The sequence below is a fragment of the Callorhinus ursinus genome, unplaced genomic scaffold (assembly GCF_003265705.2).
Source record: "Callorhinus ursinus isolate GAN/ISIS: 27379988/994484 unplaced genomic scaffold, GSC_fseal_2.0 scaffold36, whole genome shotgun sequence".
Lineage (NCBI taxonomy): Eukaryota > Metazoa > Chordata > Mammalia > Carnivora > Otariidae > Callorhinus > Callorhinus ursinus.
The window spans coordinates 10,454,892-10,475,165 of record NW_027397098.1 but is presented as its reverse complement, the minus strand read 5'-3'; the positions used below and the strand labels follow the sequence as shown (position 1 = coordinate 10,475,165).

Genomic DNA, 20,274 nt, shown 5'->3' with positions numbered 1-20,274 from the left:
GTTGATGTCATTGGTAAGGCTTCCAGGCAACAGTAGGCTATTGTAATGCTTTTGGGGAGTCAAAAGTTATATGCAGATCTTCAACTGCAGGGGAGGGTTGTTGGTACCCCAACCATGGTGCTGTTCAAGGGTCGACTGTATATTCTTGCACTTTTCTTTTTTCACCTACCACTGTCTCCTAGAAAGCACTCCCTATCAATTCTTAGAGGTCTTTCTTTATTAGAGTAGGCAAATGCTTTCCTGAATAAGTTTTGAGTAATAGCTTGACTTTGGATCACGAACTTCATTTACATAATTTTAAGCCACAGATAATAGCAAAACAAAATAATTTTACATGAGAATTTGGGTATGGCACAATACCAGGCCCCTGGAGAGTGCCTCCTTCCCACCCCTCCCCCCAGCCACCTTCTTCTCAGGACGTCTTCTAGCTCAGTCTTCCCCAACGTGAAATCTGATCATGTTGCTTCCCTACTGCTCACCTCCTGTTTTCTGTAGGATCAAGTATAGCCTCCTGGGCTATGACACGCTGGCAGGCCTGCCTATTGCCCCCTTCCTCTTCACTTCAGATTTTCCGGAAGTTCCTTAATTCCCCAACTACCTCATCATTCACGTCACTTTAAATGCCTCTTCACCAGGAAGGCCCTCCTTGACTCAGTATTTAACTTACTCCCTCCCCACCCCCCATGCACTCCCAGCATACCCCGTGTTTTATACTTTATATTTATCATGATGAAAATTGTGTTTTTGACTACTGCACATGCCACAAAGGTACAAATTGTGTGTCTTCCTCAGTAATTCATTCCCTCATATCTAGCACCATGTTTGACCTACGTTCTGTATTCGTTGAATGCTGTGGAATTAAACTTCCAGACAGAGAATGTGCTCCAGGTTTTCTGAATGAATGAATGAATGAATGACCAAATGGGTAAGTGAAATGGTGCCAAGCACTCATTTAGGGTGATGAGGTATAGGATGTTATGCTTCATTAATCAACAGATAATAATTTGTTCTTATTCCCTGTGGCACTGTTGGAAGGGAAGCCTATGAGTACTATGGCAGGAATTGTCATAACGTGTGGACATCATCATGGTGTCTGGAGGCTCATGATGATCTTCCCGTGGAAGTCTAACACAAGGTCAGGTGTTCGGACGTACCAGTTTGCTAAGACTGCGTTTCCATTTCCTGCCCCCACCCCCTTCTGTCCCAGGGCTCTGTCATTACCTGGTGCGGGCAAGGGTTTTCTCCACACATTCCAAGCCAGAAGAATATGAAGACAAAGGATAGCTAGTCCTTTCTATTCTCTCGTGCCTCCAGTTTCTGGAAAGAGTGGCTATCTCTCTCTTCCTTCCTCACACTGCTATGGGTGAACATACTTCACAAAAGTTTGCAGATCTAGTACTTCGGGAGATCAGCAAAATTGCAACATCTAAAAAGGTAGTTTTCCTCCTGCCTGCCTCCTCTTTTGTGCCTTTTCCTCCCTTTCAGTGATCTTGGGCGATCAGATGTTTCTGGTCACAGAAGAAGATGGGCTGGCTCATTCCAAGTTCTTAGCAACTCTAACAAGGCATCAGTCTGTGCGATCTTATTTTTGGTAGGAGTGTTTTGAACTGTAGGTGTTTTCAGGCAGCCCCAGGGTCACGCCCCATGGGTAATGACATACAGTTGGGGCATCCTTGCCTAGGCACCATTTCCAGCCCTAGTACCAGTCGCCTGTGTGATCAGAGGGCTCCCATCTCATCCTTTGGTCACTTAACATCTCTCCCTGAAGCCTGAGGGAGAGACATATTTTGCCAGGCTATCTAAAGCACCAGAGACATTCAGCTTTGGAGAGTGTCTTGGTCTATGTGGACTGCTATAGCAAAATACCACAGACTGGGTAGCTCATACAGAACAGAAATGTGTTTTTCACAGTTCTGGAGACTGAAAGTCTGAGATTAGGGTGCTAGTAGGGTCGAGTTCTGGTGAAGGCTCTCTTTTGGGTTGCAGATGGCCATCTTCTTGCTGTGTACTCACGTGGTACAAAGACCAAAAGAACTCTTTGGGGTCTTGTATACAAGGACACTAATCCTATTCATGAGGGCTCCACCTTCATGGCCTAATTACCTGCCAAAGGTAACCTCCTAACACTATCCTAAAACCATCACATTAGGAGTTAGGTTTCAACATATGAATTTTGGGGGCACAAAGTCTATAGCAGAGGGGTGAACAGAATTTGAACACATCCTTTATGGAATTTGGCAACATGGCTCAGGAGAACAATTATAGGGAAGAGAATTCTCATGATCAGTATAATTTTTTTTTTAATTTTTTTTTATTGTTATATTAATCACCATACATTACATCATTAGTTTTTGGTGCAGTGTTCCATGATTCATTGTTTGTGCATAACACCCAGGGCTCCATGCAGAACGTGCCCTCCTCAATACCCATCACCGGGCTAACCCATCCCCCTCCCCCCCTCCGATCAGTATAATCTTATACTGATCACCAGCATCAGGGGCATAGGTGCTGTAATTCTGTGACACAGGGTGGGGAAGCCACGTCTCGAACATGATGCTACCTCACCTCCATTTTGTAACTTGGTCTGCCTTTGACGGAATTGCTTGCGCTCCTCTCTGCTGGCCTGGAAGGGAGGGAGAGGGGTAGTGGTCTGGATATTCTCTCACTGCCGCATCCTCTGTGAATAGACCGGCTTGCCCAAATGACGGCTGGAGCAGCTCTGAGGGAGGAGTGAGAGTAACGTGACAGCTACACACACGCCCCTGCCCGCCCCTGCTTCCGTTACTGGGCCGTGGTGAAAAATGAAAGAAGGTGCCCGAGAGAGAGAACTTGCTAGACTGTCCCCTGAGGCCAGTGACCATGGCTCCTCTGTCCTGACAAGGTGGGATGTAGGTTCAAGAAGGGAATGGCTGGCGGCGTTAACAGGGAGGCAATGGCCCCACATGGAAAGAGTATGTACAGTTTAGTCTGAAAAGGGAGAGAATTAGGAAACACATGCTGTCAGGATAAAAGTTGGAACTTTGAAATTAAAGAGACCTGGGTCCCACTTGTGCCTTGGCTAATTAGCTGTAAAATGGGGCAGTGAAATGGGTACTGACTTGTGGGTTTCTGTGTGTATCTTCTTTCTCCCTGATACATAAGACGCTTAATATATATTGTTTCTTTACCCAACTTCCCTTTTCTAAGCCAAAGCTCTGATAGGGAAAGTTTGGAATCTTTATCTTGCTCTGCATGGTTGAGGAGCAATGGGCTGGGTCATAAAGACCCGGAAGAAGGAGCTCAGAAATGGCGTTCTCCCTCCGTTAGTCTCCAGCTGTCACTTGGGGGCACTTGTCTTCCAGAAGCTTTTGTTTCCTTAAAGGCAAACGGAGGGGTTTGGATAGGTGAGTATCTGCAGTTCTGAAATGTAATGAAGTCCTTTATAATCTCAGGAGACCGTGGCCCTCTGCCTCCATGCCCCTTTTCTGGGAAGGAAGATGATGAAGATCCAGAGAAGAGGTAAAGCTCAGTGATCAAGGCTAGAAGTTTGTTCTCTGGAAATCAGAATCTGTATTAAATTTACAAAACTCTTTCATCCCATTTAAAAAAGTCAGACCATCGCACACTGCTATAAATAGACTATATAAGTATATGTGAATGTTTTAAATACGCTTTTGCCACAGAAGCTGTGACATGATATGAACAAAGAAACCAAAATGGACACAGATTTATTCTCAGAGTTCCCACACACATCTGGAGGGAATGTGTGTAAGATTTACAGTAACATAAGGCAAGGATGTCTGGAAAAAACAGAGCTTACTTTAAAAGAAATGGTGGGCTTGTGACCCAGAGACCATGAGTTTGTGAGCATGAAATTAGAGGTCTTAATCACTTTCCTGCCTCAGAAGGAACCTCACTTCTTCTGAAACGGCCAAGAATACTGCATTGGCCAAAAATAAAACTGGTCTCAAATTCATTCTAAAAATCAGTGTAACAAGTACATTAAAATACCAAGAACTTGTTGGACGGCCCCGTTGGGCTGATTCGTCAGCCCGGGCAGAATTACCTGGAGGAAGCCACAACATATCTTTGTTCTGATGGGAGGAATGGGTACTTGCCCTTCCTCTTCCCCTGGCAGCCTAAGTGGGGGCCTCTTCTGGGGCAGGGATAGGTATCCGCATTCTCGGCATGAAGGTATCCAGCCTTCTCACCAAGGAACAGGAGAAAGCTCTTTGTGAACAATCTGCCACCAGACACGGGGATGGGGAGGCCAAGGTATGGGGGGAGCCAAGTGCTTGAACTCTAATTCTGGCTTGGCTACTCTGTCACTCCATCTTCCTGGTCAATGCTTTTCTCCTCTTAGCATCTTCCTTCTGTAAAATCTGAATCAGTTTTTCTGGCATTGATGCCTCAGGGACCTACTAGTGCAAAAGGCTTAGGAGATGCATGTGCTTCTTCATTCATTAAATAGAACCTCACTCACACAAAATAAGCGGCTGATAAAACATATATAAGGCCAGTTTAATATAGAGAGATTATTTATCTCATATTTATATCTGAGGTTCTTTTTTAAAATTAAAAAGAAATTTTCCCCAGTGATACTGAGGTGTAATTGACAAAACTTGTATATATGTAAGGTGTACAACTTGATGTTTTGATACACGTATACACTTTGAAATTTTCACCATAAACTAATTAACATATGTATTTCCTCACATACTTACTTTTGTGTGTGTGTGTGTGTAGTGAGAACACTTAAGATCTACTCTCAGCAAACTTCAAGTACACAACACAGCGCTGTTAACTATAGTCACATTGTTCTAGGTTAGAACTCCAGAACTTACTCATTTTGCAGAACTGCAACTTTGTATCCCTTGACAAGAATCTCCCTGTTTTCTCCTTGTCCCAGGCCCTCACGGCCATCATTCTACTCTCTGCTTCTCTGAGTGTAATTATTTTAAATTCCATATGTAAGTGAGGTCATATAGTATTCTCTGGGTTATTTCACTTAGTATAATATCCTCCAGATTCACCCATGTGGTTACAAATAGCAGAATGTTCTTTTCTTTTTTTTTTTTAAGATTTTATTTATTTATTCATGAGAGAGAGAGAGAGAGAGAGAGAGAGAGAGAGAGAGAGAGAGAGGCAGAGGGAGAAGTAGGCTCCCAAGGAGCAGGGAGCCCGATGCGGGACTCGATCCCAGGGCTCTGGGATCATGACCTGAGCTGAAGGCAGACACTTAACCATCTGAGCCACCCAGGCGCCCCAGAATGTTCTTTTCTAAAGCTGAATAACATTCGTTATATATATGCACCATACTTTCTTCATCCATTCATCCATTAATAGGCATTTAGGTTGTTTCTATATCTAGGCCAATATGAATAATGTGGCAGTGAACGTAGGAGTTGCTGATCTCTCTGAGGTACTGATTTCATTTTCTTTTTTTTTTTTTGATGTTGTGTTCCATGATTTTATTTTATTATGTTATGTTAATCACCATACATTACATCATTAGTTTTTGATGTAGTGTTCCATGATTCATTGTTTAACACCCAGTGCTCTATGCAGAACGTGCCCTCCTCAATACCCATCACCAGGCTAACCCATCCCCCCACCCCCCTCCCCTCTAGAACCCTCAGTTTGTTTTTCAGAGTCCATCGTCTCTCAGGGTTTGTCTCCCCCTCCGATTTCCCCCCCTTCATTTTTCCCTTCCTGCTATCTTCTTCTTTTTTTAAATGTATAATGTATTATTTGTTTCAGGGGTACAGATCTGTGATTCAACAGTCTTGCACAATTCACAGCGCTCACCATAGCACATACCCTCCCCAATGTCTATCACCCAGCCACCCCATGCCTCCCACCTGCCACCACTCCAGCAACCCTCAGTTTGTTTCCTGAGATTAAGAATGCCTCATATCAGTGAGTAGTATGAGTGCCTTATATAGTTTGGGTATTAGCCCCTTAGCAGGGGTGTCTGTATCAGTGAAGGGCTGCTGGGGTCGTTGGTGTGCAGGCTTTTGGAGTTTCCTGCTCTCCTTTTCCTCCTCAGGGGGAAGCTGTGCCCAGGGGATTCCTTGCTGCTGAGCAGTGCCAGGATACGGAACCGTGATGCAGGTAAAACACACCACTACCACTGACCCTTGAACAACATGGGTTTGAACTGCATGGGCCCACAGCTATGTGGTTTTTTTTTTATTTTTATAAATACAGTACTGTAAATGTATTTTCTCTTCTTCATGATTTTCTTAACTCTTTTTTTCTAGCTTACTTTATTGTAAGAATACAGCATGTAAGATATATAATATACAAAACAAGGGTTAATCAACCATTCATGTTATCAGTAAGGCTTCTGGTCAATAGTCGGCTATTAATAGTTAAGTTTTGGGAGAGTTAATAGTTTCTCATGGGTTTTTGACTGCTCAGAAGTTGGTGCCCCTAATATCCCCCACAGTGTTGAAGTGGGTCAACTCTCCTTTTCTATGTGACCATCTTCGGTTTTTTGTCTTACACTGGGTTGCTGCTTCTTCTTAATTTACTCAGGAGCTCCCCCCACCCCCAGCTATTTGCCTCCACGAGTGGTTATTCACTCATTGTTTTTGTGGGGGTATGAGGGCTAAGACCTCCTACTCAGATGATATGATCTTATGTGTAGGAAACTCTGAGTGGGTCTTCGCTTCAGAAAATTTTCTTCTGGGTTGGCAGAAAACTCTTTTCTTTTAATTAAAAATTCTTTCACTTGTGCTTCTGGTGCTTATGCCTTGAGGATTTCATTGTGCTTTGTTGGCATAATTTCAGGGACTCCACCTTGCTCACGGAATGACATTCACACTCTTTATCCGAATATTTGCAGCACTGGAAATCTGGCTGTAATGTACTTTTCTGTCTTTATCTTCTGTTACTCCCCAGGCTTCCACTAGTCTGTTGGTATGCGACTGTCCCCCGAAAGGCCAAGGCCCACGTGGGCTGTTTTTGCAGTAGTGTGGAAGTTGTCACAGGGAAAAGAACGGCTGAGTCTGACGACAAGCTAATCCACCACCTTGCCTTGAAGATAGCAGAAGTTCAGCCACCTTCCTCACAACTCAGAGTGAAGGGTGCTCTCTGCAGGGAAGCAGCAAGACTAGCCCTGAAGATAGCTTCAGGGAATTGCTTAAGGAATAGTATCACCATTTAAGGAAAAAAGTTTTTAGTCTGTGGGAGAAAAATATATAGATAAAAAGAATCATGTCTCCGATAGCGGCAGTTACCAAATTTCAGCTAAAAATTTTTGAGTAGCACACATTTGGATGGAAAAGGAAGTAGGGAAAGGAAAGTTCACAGAGTTCTTTGGGAGGGTCTTGGAGACAAGTAAGGTACTTCTAGGTACATAGTAGCTGCACAATAAATATTTGTTGAATGAATTTTTTGATTGGGGAGCAAAAAAAAAATGTCTGAGAAATAACAGATTGACCAAATGGTTTTCTAATCTGTTATTAGCGTTTTAAGAGGAAGCACAAGAGTGTGCCTTTAAATAGAATATTAGAATTGTTTTCATGCCAGGCTATCTTTAGGGTAAACTGGACTGACCAAGGTAGGAGTGAAAAAAATGCTCCTTGTGTCTTCCCAAATCCCCTCCTTATATTGAGAGCCAGGAGAAGCTGGTGTTGGGGAAATATAATTTTAAAACCCCACATCTTCTCTCAATCCCGAAAACTTCTCCACAAGATTGGTAGAGAAAGAAACGGTTTTGTTCCTGAGTAGGTATTAAACCGGATTGTAACATGCATCACAGGTAATCTGCTACGAGATGGTAGAGACAGAGGTCGCCTTATGCACTGAAGCAGATACAACCTCTCATAAATACATGTTCTCAAGATAAACAAGAGGAAGTTACAGCATCTTTTTGCCACAAATAGTTCATGGTAACTGGGGGAGACCATCTGTGCTTTTATCCAGAGGAGGAACAGACTCCTCATATATTTAGGACAGGAGGCAGTTTTGCAAATGGAAGCCAGGTGCCCAATAAAGGTCGGTTCTTACGCTCCCAAGGGAACCGGGACACAGGGGAGCTATCTCCCTTGATGTTTGCATTTCAAAAGGATGGCTCCCAGGTCAGCAAGTGAGACCTGCAGAAGGTTACCTAGCCATGATGAAGTTTTACGTACATTTGAGAAGGACAGAAAAGGTTCTGAAAGAAAAGGGAGAGGAGGGGGCAATGTCTCTCCCCTTCGTTTCAACGGGGAGAATTAAGGCTCTTCTTGTTGATTTGTATTTGTCCTCACCCTGGCTAGGGCTGGAATCATTGTGGACCAGATGTGGTCCAAATTATCAGAAATCTCTCTGTAAGTGGTGGGATGGGAGACTAACTGAGGGGGCTCCACTTGCAAGCCGTTCTGAGTTTGAAGACCACCCAATAACCAGGAGACAGGCAATTAAAAAAAGAATTCCCTCACTTTAACTAAAGTTGCTAGATTCTCTTTTTTTTCCAGTCACTTCAGACTATCAAGGCAAAGGTGGCTGGCAACAGCCTCTCAGTTAATGTCACAGAGGCTGTTTTGCACTGCTTAGTGGAGATAATCAATAATTATTCCTCTTGTTGTCAATTTGATTTATAAGACACACTAGCTATATCTCAAGTCTACCTAAACATCTATCTAAAGATACAGATCTATCTATCTATCTGTCTGCCTGTCTATCCATCTTCATACAAGCCTATCTTGTTTGATTGAGCTTTGCTTTATTGCGTATCAGAGATACGCATGTTTTTTTTAACAAATTGAAGATTTGTGGCAGCCTCATCCACAGTGCTGTTTTCTAATAGCCTTTGCTCACTTTGTGTCTCTGTGTCACATTTTGGTAATTCTTGCAATATTGCAAAATTTTCACTATCATTTTATTTGTTACGGTGATCTGTGATAAAACTATAGCAATGAACTGCACCCATAGAAGATGGCAAACTTAATAAATGTTGTATAGGTTTTGATTGCTCCACTGACTGGCCATTCTCCCATCTCCCTCTCCCTCCCCTCTGGTCTTCCTATTCCATGACACACAATAATGTTGAATTTAGTTCAGTTAATAACTCTACAATGGCCTCTAACTTTTCAAGTGAGATGAAGTCACACGTCTCTCATTTAAATCAAAAGCTACATCTGAGTAAACTTAGTGTGGAAGCCATGTTGAAAGCCAAGACAGGCTGCAAGCTAGGCCTGTTGCACCCAACAGCCAAATTGTGAATGCAAAGGAAAATTCTTGAAGGAAACTAAAAGTGCTACTTCAGTGAATACATGAGTGATAAGAAAGTAAAACAGACTTACTGCTGATATGGAGAAAATTTTAGGGGCCTTTAGGATAGAAGATCAAACAAGCCACAACATTCCTGTAAGCCAAAGCCTCATCCAGAGCAAGACCCTGACTCTCTTCACTTCCATGAAGGCTGGGAGAGGTGAAGAAGCTGCGGAAGAGATGCTTGAAGCTAGCAGAGGTTGGTTCACGAGCTTCAAGGAAAGAGGCTGTCTCCATAACATAAACGTGCCGGGTGAAGCAGCAAGTTATGCCAAAGATCTGGCTGAGATAATGAAGGTAGCTATACTAAACAGATTAGCAATGCAGATGAAACAGCCTTCTCTGGGAAGAGGGTGCTGTCTAGGACTTTTGTAGCTAGAGAAGTCAATGCCTGGCTTCAAAGCTTCAAAGGACAAGCTGACTCTCTTATGTGGGGTTAACGTAGCTGGTGACTTTAAGTTGCAGCCAGTGCTCACTGACCATTCTGAAAATCCCAGGGACCTTAAGAGTGATGCTACATCTAGATTGAGGTAGATTGGCGGCTCTCGGTGAGCGGCTGTCAGGGATGAAAATAGGTATACCTGGAAGATTTTTAAATCAGTTTCTCTTCAAATCATCTTCTTTCACACCACCTAATAAGCATCTTGATTCACCATGGCGTTAGCAGCAGTAAAATGGGCGATATCAAACAGAACTATCTGGAAACATTTATTTCCAATTCAAAACGGAGCTTTATATTGTGTTTGTCATAAATCTACGTATTCTTCCCTACCAGATGACTATAATTGCAAAGTAGAGCTTGCTTTGACATCGGATGACAGGACAATAGCATGCTGCCACCCTTCTGTGGACATTCCATATGAATACACAAAACCTATCCCTCGGCCAGATCCTGTGCATAATAATGAAGAAACACATGACCAAGTGCTGAAAACCAGATTAGAAGAAAAAAATGAGCAATTTGAGCAAGGACCCATGATAGAACAACTTAGCCAAATGTTCTTTACTACTAAGCACCATTGGTATCCTCGTGGACAGTATCATAGACATCACAGGAAACTGGATCCTCCAAAAGACAAATGATACTGAGGTTTTCAGGAATCACAGATGTTATCTTGTGTCTCATTTGCCATTTGAGAAAATGCAATTGAGTATATTCACTAATATGTTATATAGCAAAATAATAAAATGTCTTCATATATTAAAAAAAAAGAATTATGCTACATCTACTCGGACTGTGCTCTATAAATGTAATAACCAAACCTGGATGACAGCACATCTGTTTACAACATGGTTTACTGACTATTTTAAGCCTACTGTTGAGACCTCACGGTCAGAAAAAAGATTCCTTTCAAAATATGACCGCTTATTGATAATGCACCTGGTTACCCAAGAGCACTGATGGAGATAGGCAATGAAATTAATATTGTTTTCATGCCTGCTATCACAGTATCCATTCTGCAGCCCATGGATCAAAGAGTCTTTTTGACTTTCAAGTCTTATTTAAGGAATACATTTCATAAGGCTATGGCTGCCATAGATAGTGATTCCTCTGGTGGATCTGAGCAAAGTACATTGAAAACCTACTGGAAAGGAATCACCATTCTAGATGCTATTAAGAACATTCATGATTCATAGGAAGAGGTCTAAATATCCACACTCACAGGAATTTGGAAGAAGTGGTTCTAACCCTCATGAATGACTTTGAGGAAAGAAAGTGGTTCCTTGAGATGGAATCTACTCCTGGTGAAGATGCTATGAAGACTGTTGAAATGACGACACAGGATTTAGACTATTATATAAACTTAGTTAATAAGGCAGCAGCAAGGTTTTAGAACATTGACTCCAATTTGGAAATAAGTTCCATTATGGGTGAAATGCTATCAAACAGCACCACATTCTACAGAGAAACCATTTGTGAAAGAAGAGTCAGTTGCTGTGGCAAATTTCATTGTTGTCTTCTTCAAGAAATTGCCACACCCACCCCAACCTTCAGCAGCAACCACCCTGATCAGTCAGCAGCCATCAACATCGAGGCAAGACCCCCCCACCAGCAAAGATTATGACTCACTGAAAGCTCAAATGATGGTTAGCATTTTTTAGCAGTTAAATATTTCTAAATTAAGGTATATACATTGATTTTTTTAAAGACCTAACACTATTGCACACTTAATGGACTACAGTATAGTGTAAATATAGCTCTTATATACACACCGGGCAACCAAAAACTTCATTTGACTCACCTTATTGTGATGGTTGCTTTACCGTGGTGGTCTGGAAGCGAACCCACAGTATCTCTGAGGTATGCCTGTAGATATCTGTCTATCTCTAGAGATAGGTAGGTAGGTAGATACATGCAGATAGATATTCTTCTGGCAGGCTCATGATCAACTTGAAAATATCACAGTAACTCTCCTTTAGGAGGCATCTACTAAGGTCCCCCACACTGTGACAGAACATCCCTTATTCTCATAACAACCCAATACACTGTGGATAATGAGCTCCATTTTATAGGTGAGAAAATCCCATCCAGGAAAGTCAGTGACTTCTGCAATGCTGTCTTATCATGACTGAGCTGGGACTTGGACTGAGGTCTGTCTGGCTCCCACACCTCCCATCTTTCTACAACACCTCATGGCCTCACAGACCCAGCACATCTCAGGGTACAAATGAGATCAAAGGAATGCATTTCTTTTCAACAAGTGTGTTCACAGCAGGGAGGACAAGAGCCTTTCAGGACTATGTGGAGGCAGTTCTGGCACCAAGAGGAAAGCTAAACTAATCGTAATCCCGAAGCCCTCAAAATGCTAAGACTGTGATCTTTGCTGGTCACTCCTTGACCAGACTCTGTTCAGGCTCCCTGAATTCTTTTTCAACAAGGCGTAACTTTTGGGCTTCTGTCTTTGTCTGCATTGTCCAATTTTAGCACAAATCCTAGCAAGTCAGTTTAACCAGATCCCCCATTCCGGATATCTGATTGAGTTCCTGATTTTTCACTATCTCCAGGTAATGTCTGATCATCTGGCCTGCCTCCAACAAGAATCCTGTTAGGTTGGTTTCCTCAGAATCTCTCTTACACCCCCTTACTCCCTTCATTCACTGACCTACTATCTATACGCTCCCATTTTGCCATGCTGTATTTGGAGTCGAGCCCAATCTCTCCCTCCCCCTGCAAGACCCCATTGCAGGAGTCCCTACATGCATGGTGATGCCCCTCCCCCTTGAATAAAGTCTTCCTTAATAAGGAAGGCAGGTGAGGGAAAAAGCAGGCAAGAGAAATGAGGTAAGAGGAGAAAAATGCAAGGAACAGTGAGAACCACTTCAGGGAATTCATACGGACAAAAGTTGAGTGATGTGGGACCTTATGTCATAGCAGAAGTAGAACGAGATGCCCCTGTTTGCATATGTGGTGGCCGGGGTGGGCAGGGATGCACAGAGCTCCCTATAATCTTCTCCTAGTGAACTGCTGGTTTCTTTTGATGGTGTGTATTTCCTGTGGTTGCTAGAATAAGTTACCACAAGCTGATGACCTAAAAACAACAGAAATCCATTCCCCCAGAGTTTTAGAGGCCAGGAGTTCAAACTGAAGGTATTGGCGGGACCATGCTCCCTCTGAAGGCTGTATGGGACAGTCCTTCTTGGTCCCTTCCAGCTTCTGATGGTCCCGGTGTTCCTTAGCTTGCAGCCACAACACTCCGGTCTCTGTCTCCCACTTCACATAGCCTTTGCTTCTCTGTATGTCTCTCGTAAGGATACTTGACATTGGGATTTGGTGCCCATCTGCACAATCCAGGGTTCCAGGTGGATATATGTTGTGAGGGGCCACCATTCAAACACTTCTCCATGCATTCAGTTACTTACTCATTTGTCCAATGACTCTGTTTTAGCACTTATACACTGCTGACTCCTGAACAATAACAGGTTTGAACTGTGTGTGTCCACTTATATATGGATTTTCACAGTATGGCCCTGTAAATGTATTTTCCCTTCCTTATAATTTTCTTAACATATTCTGCACTCTAGCTTACTCTTTGTAAGAATATAGTATATTATACACACAACATACAAATATGTGTTAATCGACTGCTCATGTTACGGGTGAGCCTTCTGATTACTAGTGGGCTATTAGTAATTTTTTTTATTATGTTATGTTAATCACCATATATTAAATCATTAGTTTTTGATGTAGTGTTCCATGATTCCTTGTTTGCATATAACACCCAGTGCTCCATTCAGTATGTGCCCTCTTTAATACCCATCACCGGGCTAACCCATCCCCCCACACCCCTCCCCTCTAGAACCCTCAGTTTGTTTCTCAGAGTCCATAGTCTCTCATGGTTCGTCTCCCGGTCCGATTTCCCCCCCTTCATTTTTCCCTTCCTACTATCTTCTTCTTCTTCTTTTTTTTTTTTTAACATGTAATGTATTATTTATTTCAGAGGTACAGGTCTGTGATTCAACAGTCTTACACAATTCACAGCGCTCACCATAGCACATACCCTCCCCAAAGTCTATCACCCAGCCACCCCACCCTTCCCACCCCCCCCCACTCCAGCAACCCTCAGTTTGTTTCCTGAGATTAAGAATTCCTCATGTCAGTGAGGTCATATGATACAGTCATTCTCTGATTGACTTATTTTGCTCAGCATAATACCCTCCAGTTCCAACCACGTCGTTGCAAATGGCAAGATTTCATTAGTAGTTAATTTTTGAGGGAATCAAAAGTTATATGTGGATTTTTGACCTTGCAAGGGTCAGTGCCCCTAACTCCCATATTGTTCAAGGGCCAACTGCACAAAGGAACTGTGGGAAGCATAAAGACAAACTGGACCGAGATCCTACCTTTAGGGATTTACAGCCTAGAAAGGGAGGCAAACTACACACGTTCATAGCTCGATAGAGTGCCATGAGAGGACAGAGGAGTACAATCTGATGGGAGCTTAGAGAGGCAGGAGATCCACCAGCTCATGGGATACCCCCAGATTGGGATACTTTATGGCAGACGCGTCAACTGAACTGGATCTTGAGACACAGAAAGATGTTGAATGTGTGGAAATGTGCATTCTAGGCAGAAAAACTAGTATCAGGGAGTCCTAGAGGTGGGAAATGGTGGGAATTTATAGGCAGTGCTAGGAAATTCAGATTGACTAGAGCACAGGTGAGTGAAGGGTGGAAATGGGAAGTCAGGTAGAGAGGTTGGGGACAGAATGGGTGGCCCTGAATGCGTTTTAGCCAGTGAAGATTACACAGAGTTTTGAACAGGAGTGTAATGGGATTAAAAACTGATTTGTGAAGATAATATGTTTCATAAATAATAAATATTGTAAGTTAAAGACACTTGAGATTCAACGGATGCAGAAAGAGGCCTTCCTGGAGCTTTCCTTATTTGACTGAAAACAGAAATTTTGGAGACATGAGAACTGCCAAAAATTTCTTCTTCAGCGTCGGTCTATTTGTAGGAGTGAGACCAAGAGTAAACCTACTTACCATAAATCCCTCTCTCTGGGGGAATGTTATGGCCCTGAGGAAGATGGAAGACCACTCATACCGCCGTAGACAAACATTATTACAAACTTTCTTATCTTCTATTTATTCTCCTGAAACCCCATTTACATTCCCTAAAGAAACCTATTTGTTCTTCCCATAGGAGTCTTTTCTCTCCCCTGCCCTACTTTATCCTGCTAAGCTAGGTATTTAAATCCCAAATTCTAACCACACCTTTGAATTACTCATCACTGGGCACTCCTACATATATGTGTATAGCATGTGTAAGTAAAAGCATGCTTCTCCTGCTAATGTCTTTTGTCAATTTAATCAGCAGGCCCCAGGTTCTTAACATAAGAGGGCAGAAGAAAAGTTATTTCTACCCTCTGGTTTATAATGTAGGCTGTACGCATGAATTAAAATGGGGAGAAAGACTTGAGATGGGGAGACTAATCCAGACATGATTAGCAGGAGAGAAAGTAGAGATGAGTATGTCTTTTGGAGAGACTACACTGGCAGAATCACGAGGATTTGGTTAAAAAAAATAGGGAGAGGGGACAGTCGACAATGGCCCTGAGTTTCTGAGCCTGGCTGACTGGACCTACGATGGTGACAGTAACGGAGTTAGGAAACACAAGAGAGACTGAGGTTGTAAGAAAATAGAGCAAGTCAATGGAGACTGAAGCCTGGAAGCAAGATTAGAACTGGAGATATGGATTGGAGATGATGTACACTGAGGGATCCTTGAAGGCATGAGGTGACAGGAAGGAACCAAGAGAAAGTGAAAACAAGTTGGGGAGAGGGGCCTTGGAAGTGATTTGGGGGAGGAGGAAAGGGGCTGGCCCAGGGGGCAGTTAAAGGTAGAGGGAACAGAAGGGGAAAGTGCTGTGTCACAGTGTCTAATGGGGCTGAGGCTGAAGGGGGAGGGTCTTTGCTCATCCAACAAACCGCAGGAGGTCGATGCGGACCTCGTGCACGCCCCAAGCACTAGCTGGAGGGTAGTCCTGGGACGAAGGAGTACCTGGGCACAGAGCTGGATTCGGGTGTTGGAGGAGTAGAGGCAACACTCGTGGACCACTCCCAAGAGATCGCGTGGTGAAGGGAAAGAGGAACATAACAGTAACTTAGATGTTATCTGAGTTTCTCACCTACTTGGGGATTTTTAGTGATTCCCCAAATTTACAACATCAACTCAATGCTAGCTACATTTTGATGATAACCATGACAAAACCCAAGTTCTTGGGGGGACAAGTAGGGAATTAAACTATTAGGAGGCATCTTTCTTTCTTTTATTCCATTTTTACATATCCACCTCTTTGTCATTAAGTCACAATATTTTATCAAAATATACAAACAGCACAGATACTTAAAAATGTATGGCTAGAATCCTAGTTAAACATGATCGACTGCTACAAGTAGCATGCATGGGTCTTTTATCTTGAATAATGCCAAAAGGGAGACAAATGAGTCATCAGGTCAACTTTACGGGTATAGTAAGAGATTGGTTTTCTTTTCTGTTGGAAGAATTGTGCACTTCCTTTCTTGTTACAGTGTGAAGAGGATGGTAATGAGTGACTTCCACGGACGCTGAAATCAACTGAGAATGGCGGATGGGGTGGTTCTACTGGCAGGACTAACTGACGCTATGTTGACATGATAGCCACAGTAGCTGTTGTATTAAACCCTCCGTCTCAAGGACATGAGCGCTTCTTACTTTCCATTTTTCTCTTTCCCGAGAATTTCATGGCTAATCAGAACGAATGGATTTGTAAATCTCAAGTTACAAGCTATGTTTATTGTTGGAAGAATTCCCACAAAAACCCATCCAGGCCTGCCCCTGCCACCACTTCCACTTCCACAGATGCGAACAGAACAAAACGGGTTAGTGGTTACTTATATGCTGCTGAATGAAGTCCACTCCTGCCCCCGGCGACGTGCTGTTTCAGTCTTGAGAAGTCTGTGCTCTCTCTGCCCCTCAGGTCATTGATCAGCCGTTGGTGCCCACGGGAAGAGCCACGATTTAGGGCAGTATTAACTTTTCAGGTCTTTTCACAGTGCAGAGGAGAACCGTCGTGCCAGTAAGTAACTATGGTTAGTAATGACCCAGCTTCAAGAGTGACCCCAGGAGAGGACAGGAGGCACCGAAGGGTGCGGTTATTAGTGAAGTGGAGTTGGCTTCTGCCGCAGATACAAAGTCAGTGAGGAGCTAAAAGGTCTCAGCCTGTATTATTGAGTGTTTCTTTTCTTTCCCAAGGTGAAAAGGAATCCAAGGAGCATCACATGGACCAGTTCACGGACACAAGGCAAATTCCCTCGTGTGTCAGGAGAGGTCCCCTCAGGATATCAACCTCTCCATTCCTGGGTTAATGAAGGAAAAGTTTCTGAACATGTTCTGGTCCATACTGTTGATCAGGGCTCTGTCTGCAAACGACAGCCGGGGTTTCTCATTTAAGAACTCTTTGTCGAAATTGCTGCAGTCATACGGTGATTTCTTGATCAGAGTTTAAGGGAGGGGTGGAGAGAAAAAAGGAAGAAAATCAGCCACTGAATTAATACCTTCATTTCTGTTATCTAGGCTACAGTTGTTGTATGACAAGGTGGGCGCTGCTGGTAAACAAGTAATACTTAGAGATGGTCATATGTGGATTTATGGAACATTCCCAAGATCCTGAGGCATTCGCTTAGCAATAGTACAATTAAATTCATGTCAAAGGAACTTCACTATATGCATTCAGATAGGATCTCTTGCTTCTGGTTAATAGTTTACATGAAACAGGACCGGCAACCTTTGAAACAGTGGTGAGCCCAAATTTGACCTGTAGCCTTTCGGTCTTCAGGGGACAGTGTGGGAAAGGGAGGAGGGAAGGGATTGGGCAGTGGGAGGCAAGGGCAGGAGTTCTGCAGATAATATGTTCCTGTTCGTATATCAATATCCTTCACTACTGTTGGTTCCTCTACCCATGTTAATTTTATTATTAACCATCTTGGACTGTCTTCCACAGACAGATTGGGACTAGCTCCCCTCAAGCCACCTGGTCCTATTGGTGCCCATGAGAAAAAAAAAAGAATGTAAAAACAAACACCTATTTATAAATACTGCTTTGTACGGTGTACAATTCGATTTTTTTTAAGATTTTCAAATGTCACCCTTGTATATATGAGCATAACTAAGAGTCAGACTCTTCCTACCCTCAAGGGGGCTCCTAGGCTGGTGAGGCCAATGGCCTGTGGCCTCTGCCTACAAATAGCTCTTTAGACAACATGTGAGGGAAATCCCTTCCTACTGGCAGAATCGAGAATTGTCCTGTAGGGAACGTGTAAATCAAAAGTGTGATTTTTTAGGTGGACGATATCAAGTTGATTGTAATGTACCGTGGAAGTTGAGACATAAATCACATTGTTCTGATGAGCCTAAAACAAGGTAAAAATGCATTTTGTCACAAATCATTAACTCATCAATTAGGCATGGCACTGTCACAAATAATAGGAGTGCTAGAGGCCAGGCTGTAGAACCCTTAGAGCGTCCCCAGAGCTTGGGACAAATGTTGAGACTAACTCTGCTAACCCTGGGAAAATACCTGCTTCTTCTGGCCATCTACTATCCTGACTAATAGGAATAGCTCTTTTCTAGAGTGAAGGACTCTGCCTTGGAATCCACGAGCCTGTGCCATCTCCATGCAAAGAGACAGTAGAGATGGTTTAGATCTACCTAGGTCATTACTACTTTTTTTCCCAGTAATCACCGGGAATGGGTAAAGCCGGCAAAGCTACCACTTTAAAAAAATGATTTCTTGTAAAAATTGTAGTAAAAATGTACCTAACATAAAAGTGACCATTTGAACCTCTTTTAGGAGTATGGTTCAGTGGCATTACATGCATGCACCATTCTCAACATCTGTCTGACGCAGAGCTTTTTCATCCTGACCATGCTTTACTTTTGTCTTCACTTTATGGTGGCCCGTTCTGCATCCGGCCAGGTCGTTCTGCCTTTCCTCATGGAGGTCAGTGACTTTTGCTAGGGAGCATACGCATGGGAATTTGGAGCCCTGTCTTTTCCTAAGGCCCTAGCTGACTTCTTCCTTAAACAGAAGAACATGTAACAATCCCCATTAGGGAATATAGTTATGTGAATGAATTACAAGTGTCAGGCAAACTCGAATAAATATCATGGAAAAGATGGCTCCAAAACCCCTGACACGGAGAGTGACCATGGAGCAGGTATGCACCCCGTGCAAAGGCTCCATATCTTACCTGAGAGTCACCTGGCACGTGCGTGGTAAGTCTGATGCATGGACGCCCGGCAATTCATTTCCATGCAGGCGCATGATTTCCTCACAGAGGTTAGTGCAAACAAGAGTAACATCCCCTTGCACCCCACCCTGCCACCGGCCAGATAATCCGAATTGTAATTAAGGAAGCCCTTTCCTCCAAGAACTGAACCCAGGAGGAAAGCTGGGGCTGGGGCAGGGGTGAAGGGCAGGCAGGCAACCCTGGGTAGGGGGAGAAGCAAAGCAGGAACAGTGGGAAGCAAACGGTCCTGGTGGGTCCTTACCACTTTAGGCCGGAATGGTGGGTCAATCTCCTTCCGTTCAAGCTCTTCCCAGTTGATCTCCCGAAACAAAGGGTGCTGGCGGATGTCTCCCCTCACTCCCAGCCTCTTTTCAGGTTCCCTCACGAAGAGCTGAGCAATAGCAGAAAGGGAGCAGTTACTTCTCAAGGAACGAGCCTAGCCGGTCAGCCTCAGACGAGGTTGCATTTCTTAACCTAGAGCCAAAGGAATTTGACTCCACAAAAGTAAAGGCCCAGTGATTTGACACTTGCTTTTCTAACCTTATTTTTGTACTTACCAGTATCAACTGTTGCCTCAAGTCACACTGGGGACAACATTCTCCCTCAAATGAGCCTTCTGAATATTCCAGAATCTGGGCTTTTGCTTCCTTGCTCTTTGCCCTAGAAATGCTGTCTTTCAAGGGGTATAGACCTGGTTTGAAATCAGCCTTGCCCTGTGTTCTGCAGGACTTCTGGCAGGTTAGGGGACTCTCTGACTCACAGCGTCCTCACGTGTGAAGTGAGTGAAGTGTCCTCCCTGCGGGGCTGTTCTGTGGGGGGGATCATATAACTACACACACACACACACACACACACACACACACACACACACACACACAGACACACACACACACAGACACACGTATGCACTGACTCCTGGTCTGTAAAACCCAACCACATAGAATAAGTGGATCATTTGTTGCTTAGTTGACTGCCCATTAATCGAGTTTGATTTCCGATAAAGCTACCTTCTAAGGAGAATAGTCCTGCTATGAAGAAAATCTCATTTTAGCGATAATATAAACCAGTCGCCGAGAGTCTGCTTTGGACAAGGCATCTGCAAATCTGCTTATAAAATAATATTTAAATCATCTTTAATATTTTCTGACTTGTTACATACATACATATACACACACATATTTGTGTGCTGTCCCCTCTCTCCCATTACTTTCCTCCACGAAGTCAAACTGAACATTGGCCAAGACAGGAAAGAAGTTTGGA

At 43.4% G+C, this 20,274-nt stretch overlaps 1 protein-coding gene and 1 pseudogene across 3 annotated transcripts in view; one reads left to right on the top strand and one right to left on the bottom strand.

The window, feature by feature from the left end:
• The first annotated feature begins 9,786 nt into the window (after window positions 1-9,786).
• On the top strand, window positions 9,787-10,336 carry LOC112810100 (large ribosomal subunit protein mL42 pseudogene; annotated as a pseudogene).
• A 5,665-nt stretch (window positions 10,337-16,001) lies between these two features.
• Window positions 16,002-20,274, bottom strand: part of PRKCQ (protein kinase C theta) — a 192,219-nt gene continuing 187,946 nt past the window's right edge. For all 3 annotated transcript variants that reach the window (XM_025853423.2, XM_025853424.2, XM_025853422.2), the window contains 2 exons: window positions 19,277-19,405; window positions 16,002-17,215 (listed from right to left, as the gene is read on the bottom strand). In XM_025853423.2, coding sequence (XP_025709208.1) covers window positions 17,060-17,215; window positions 19,277-19,405 — 285 coding nt within the window. In that variant the 3' untranslated portion in view covers window positions 16,002-17,059. The remainder of the gene's footprint in view (window positions 17,216-19,276; window positions 19,406-20,274) is intronic.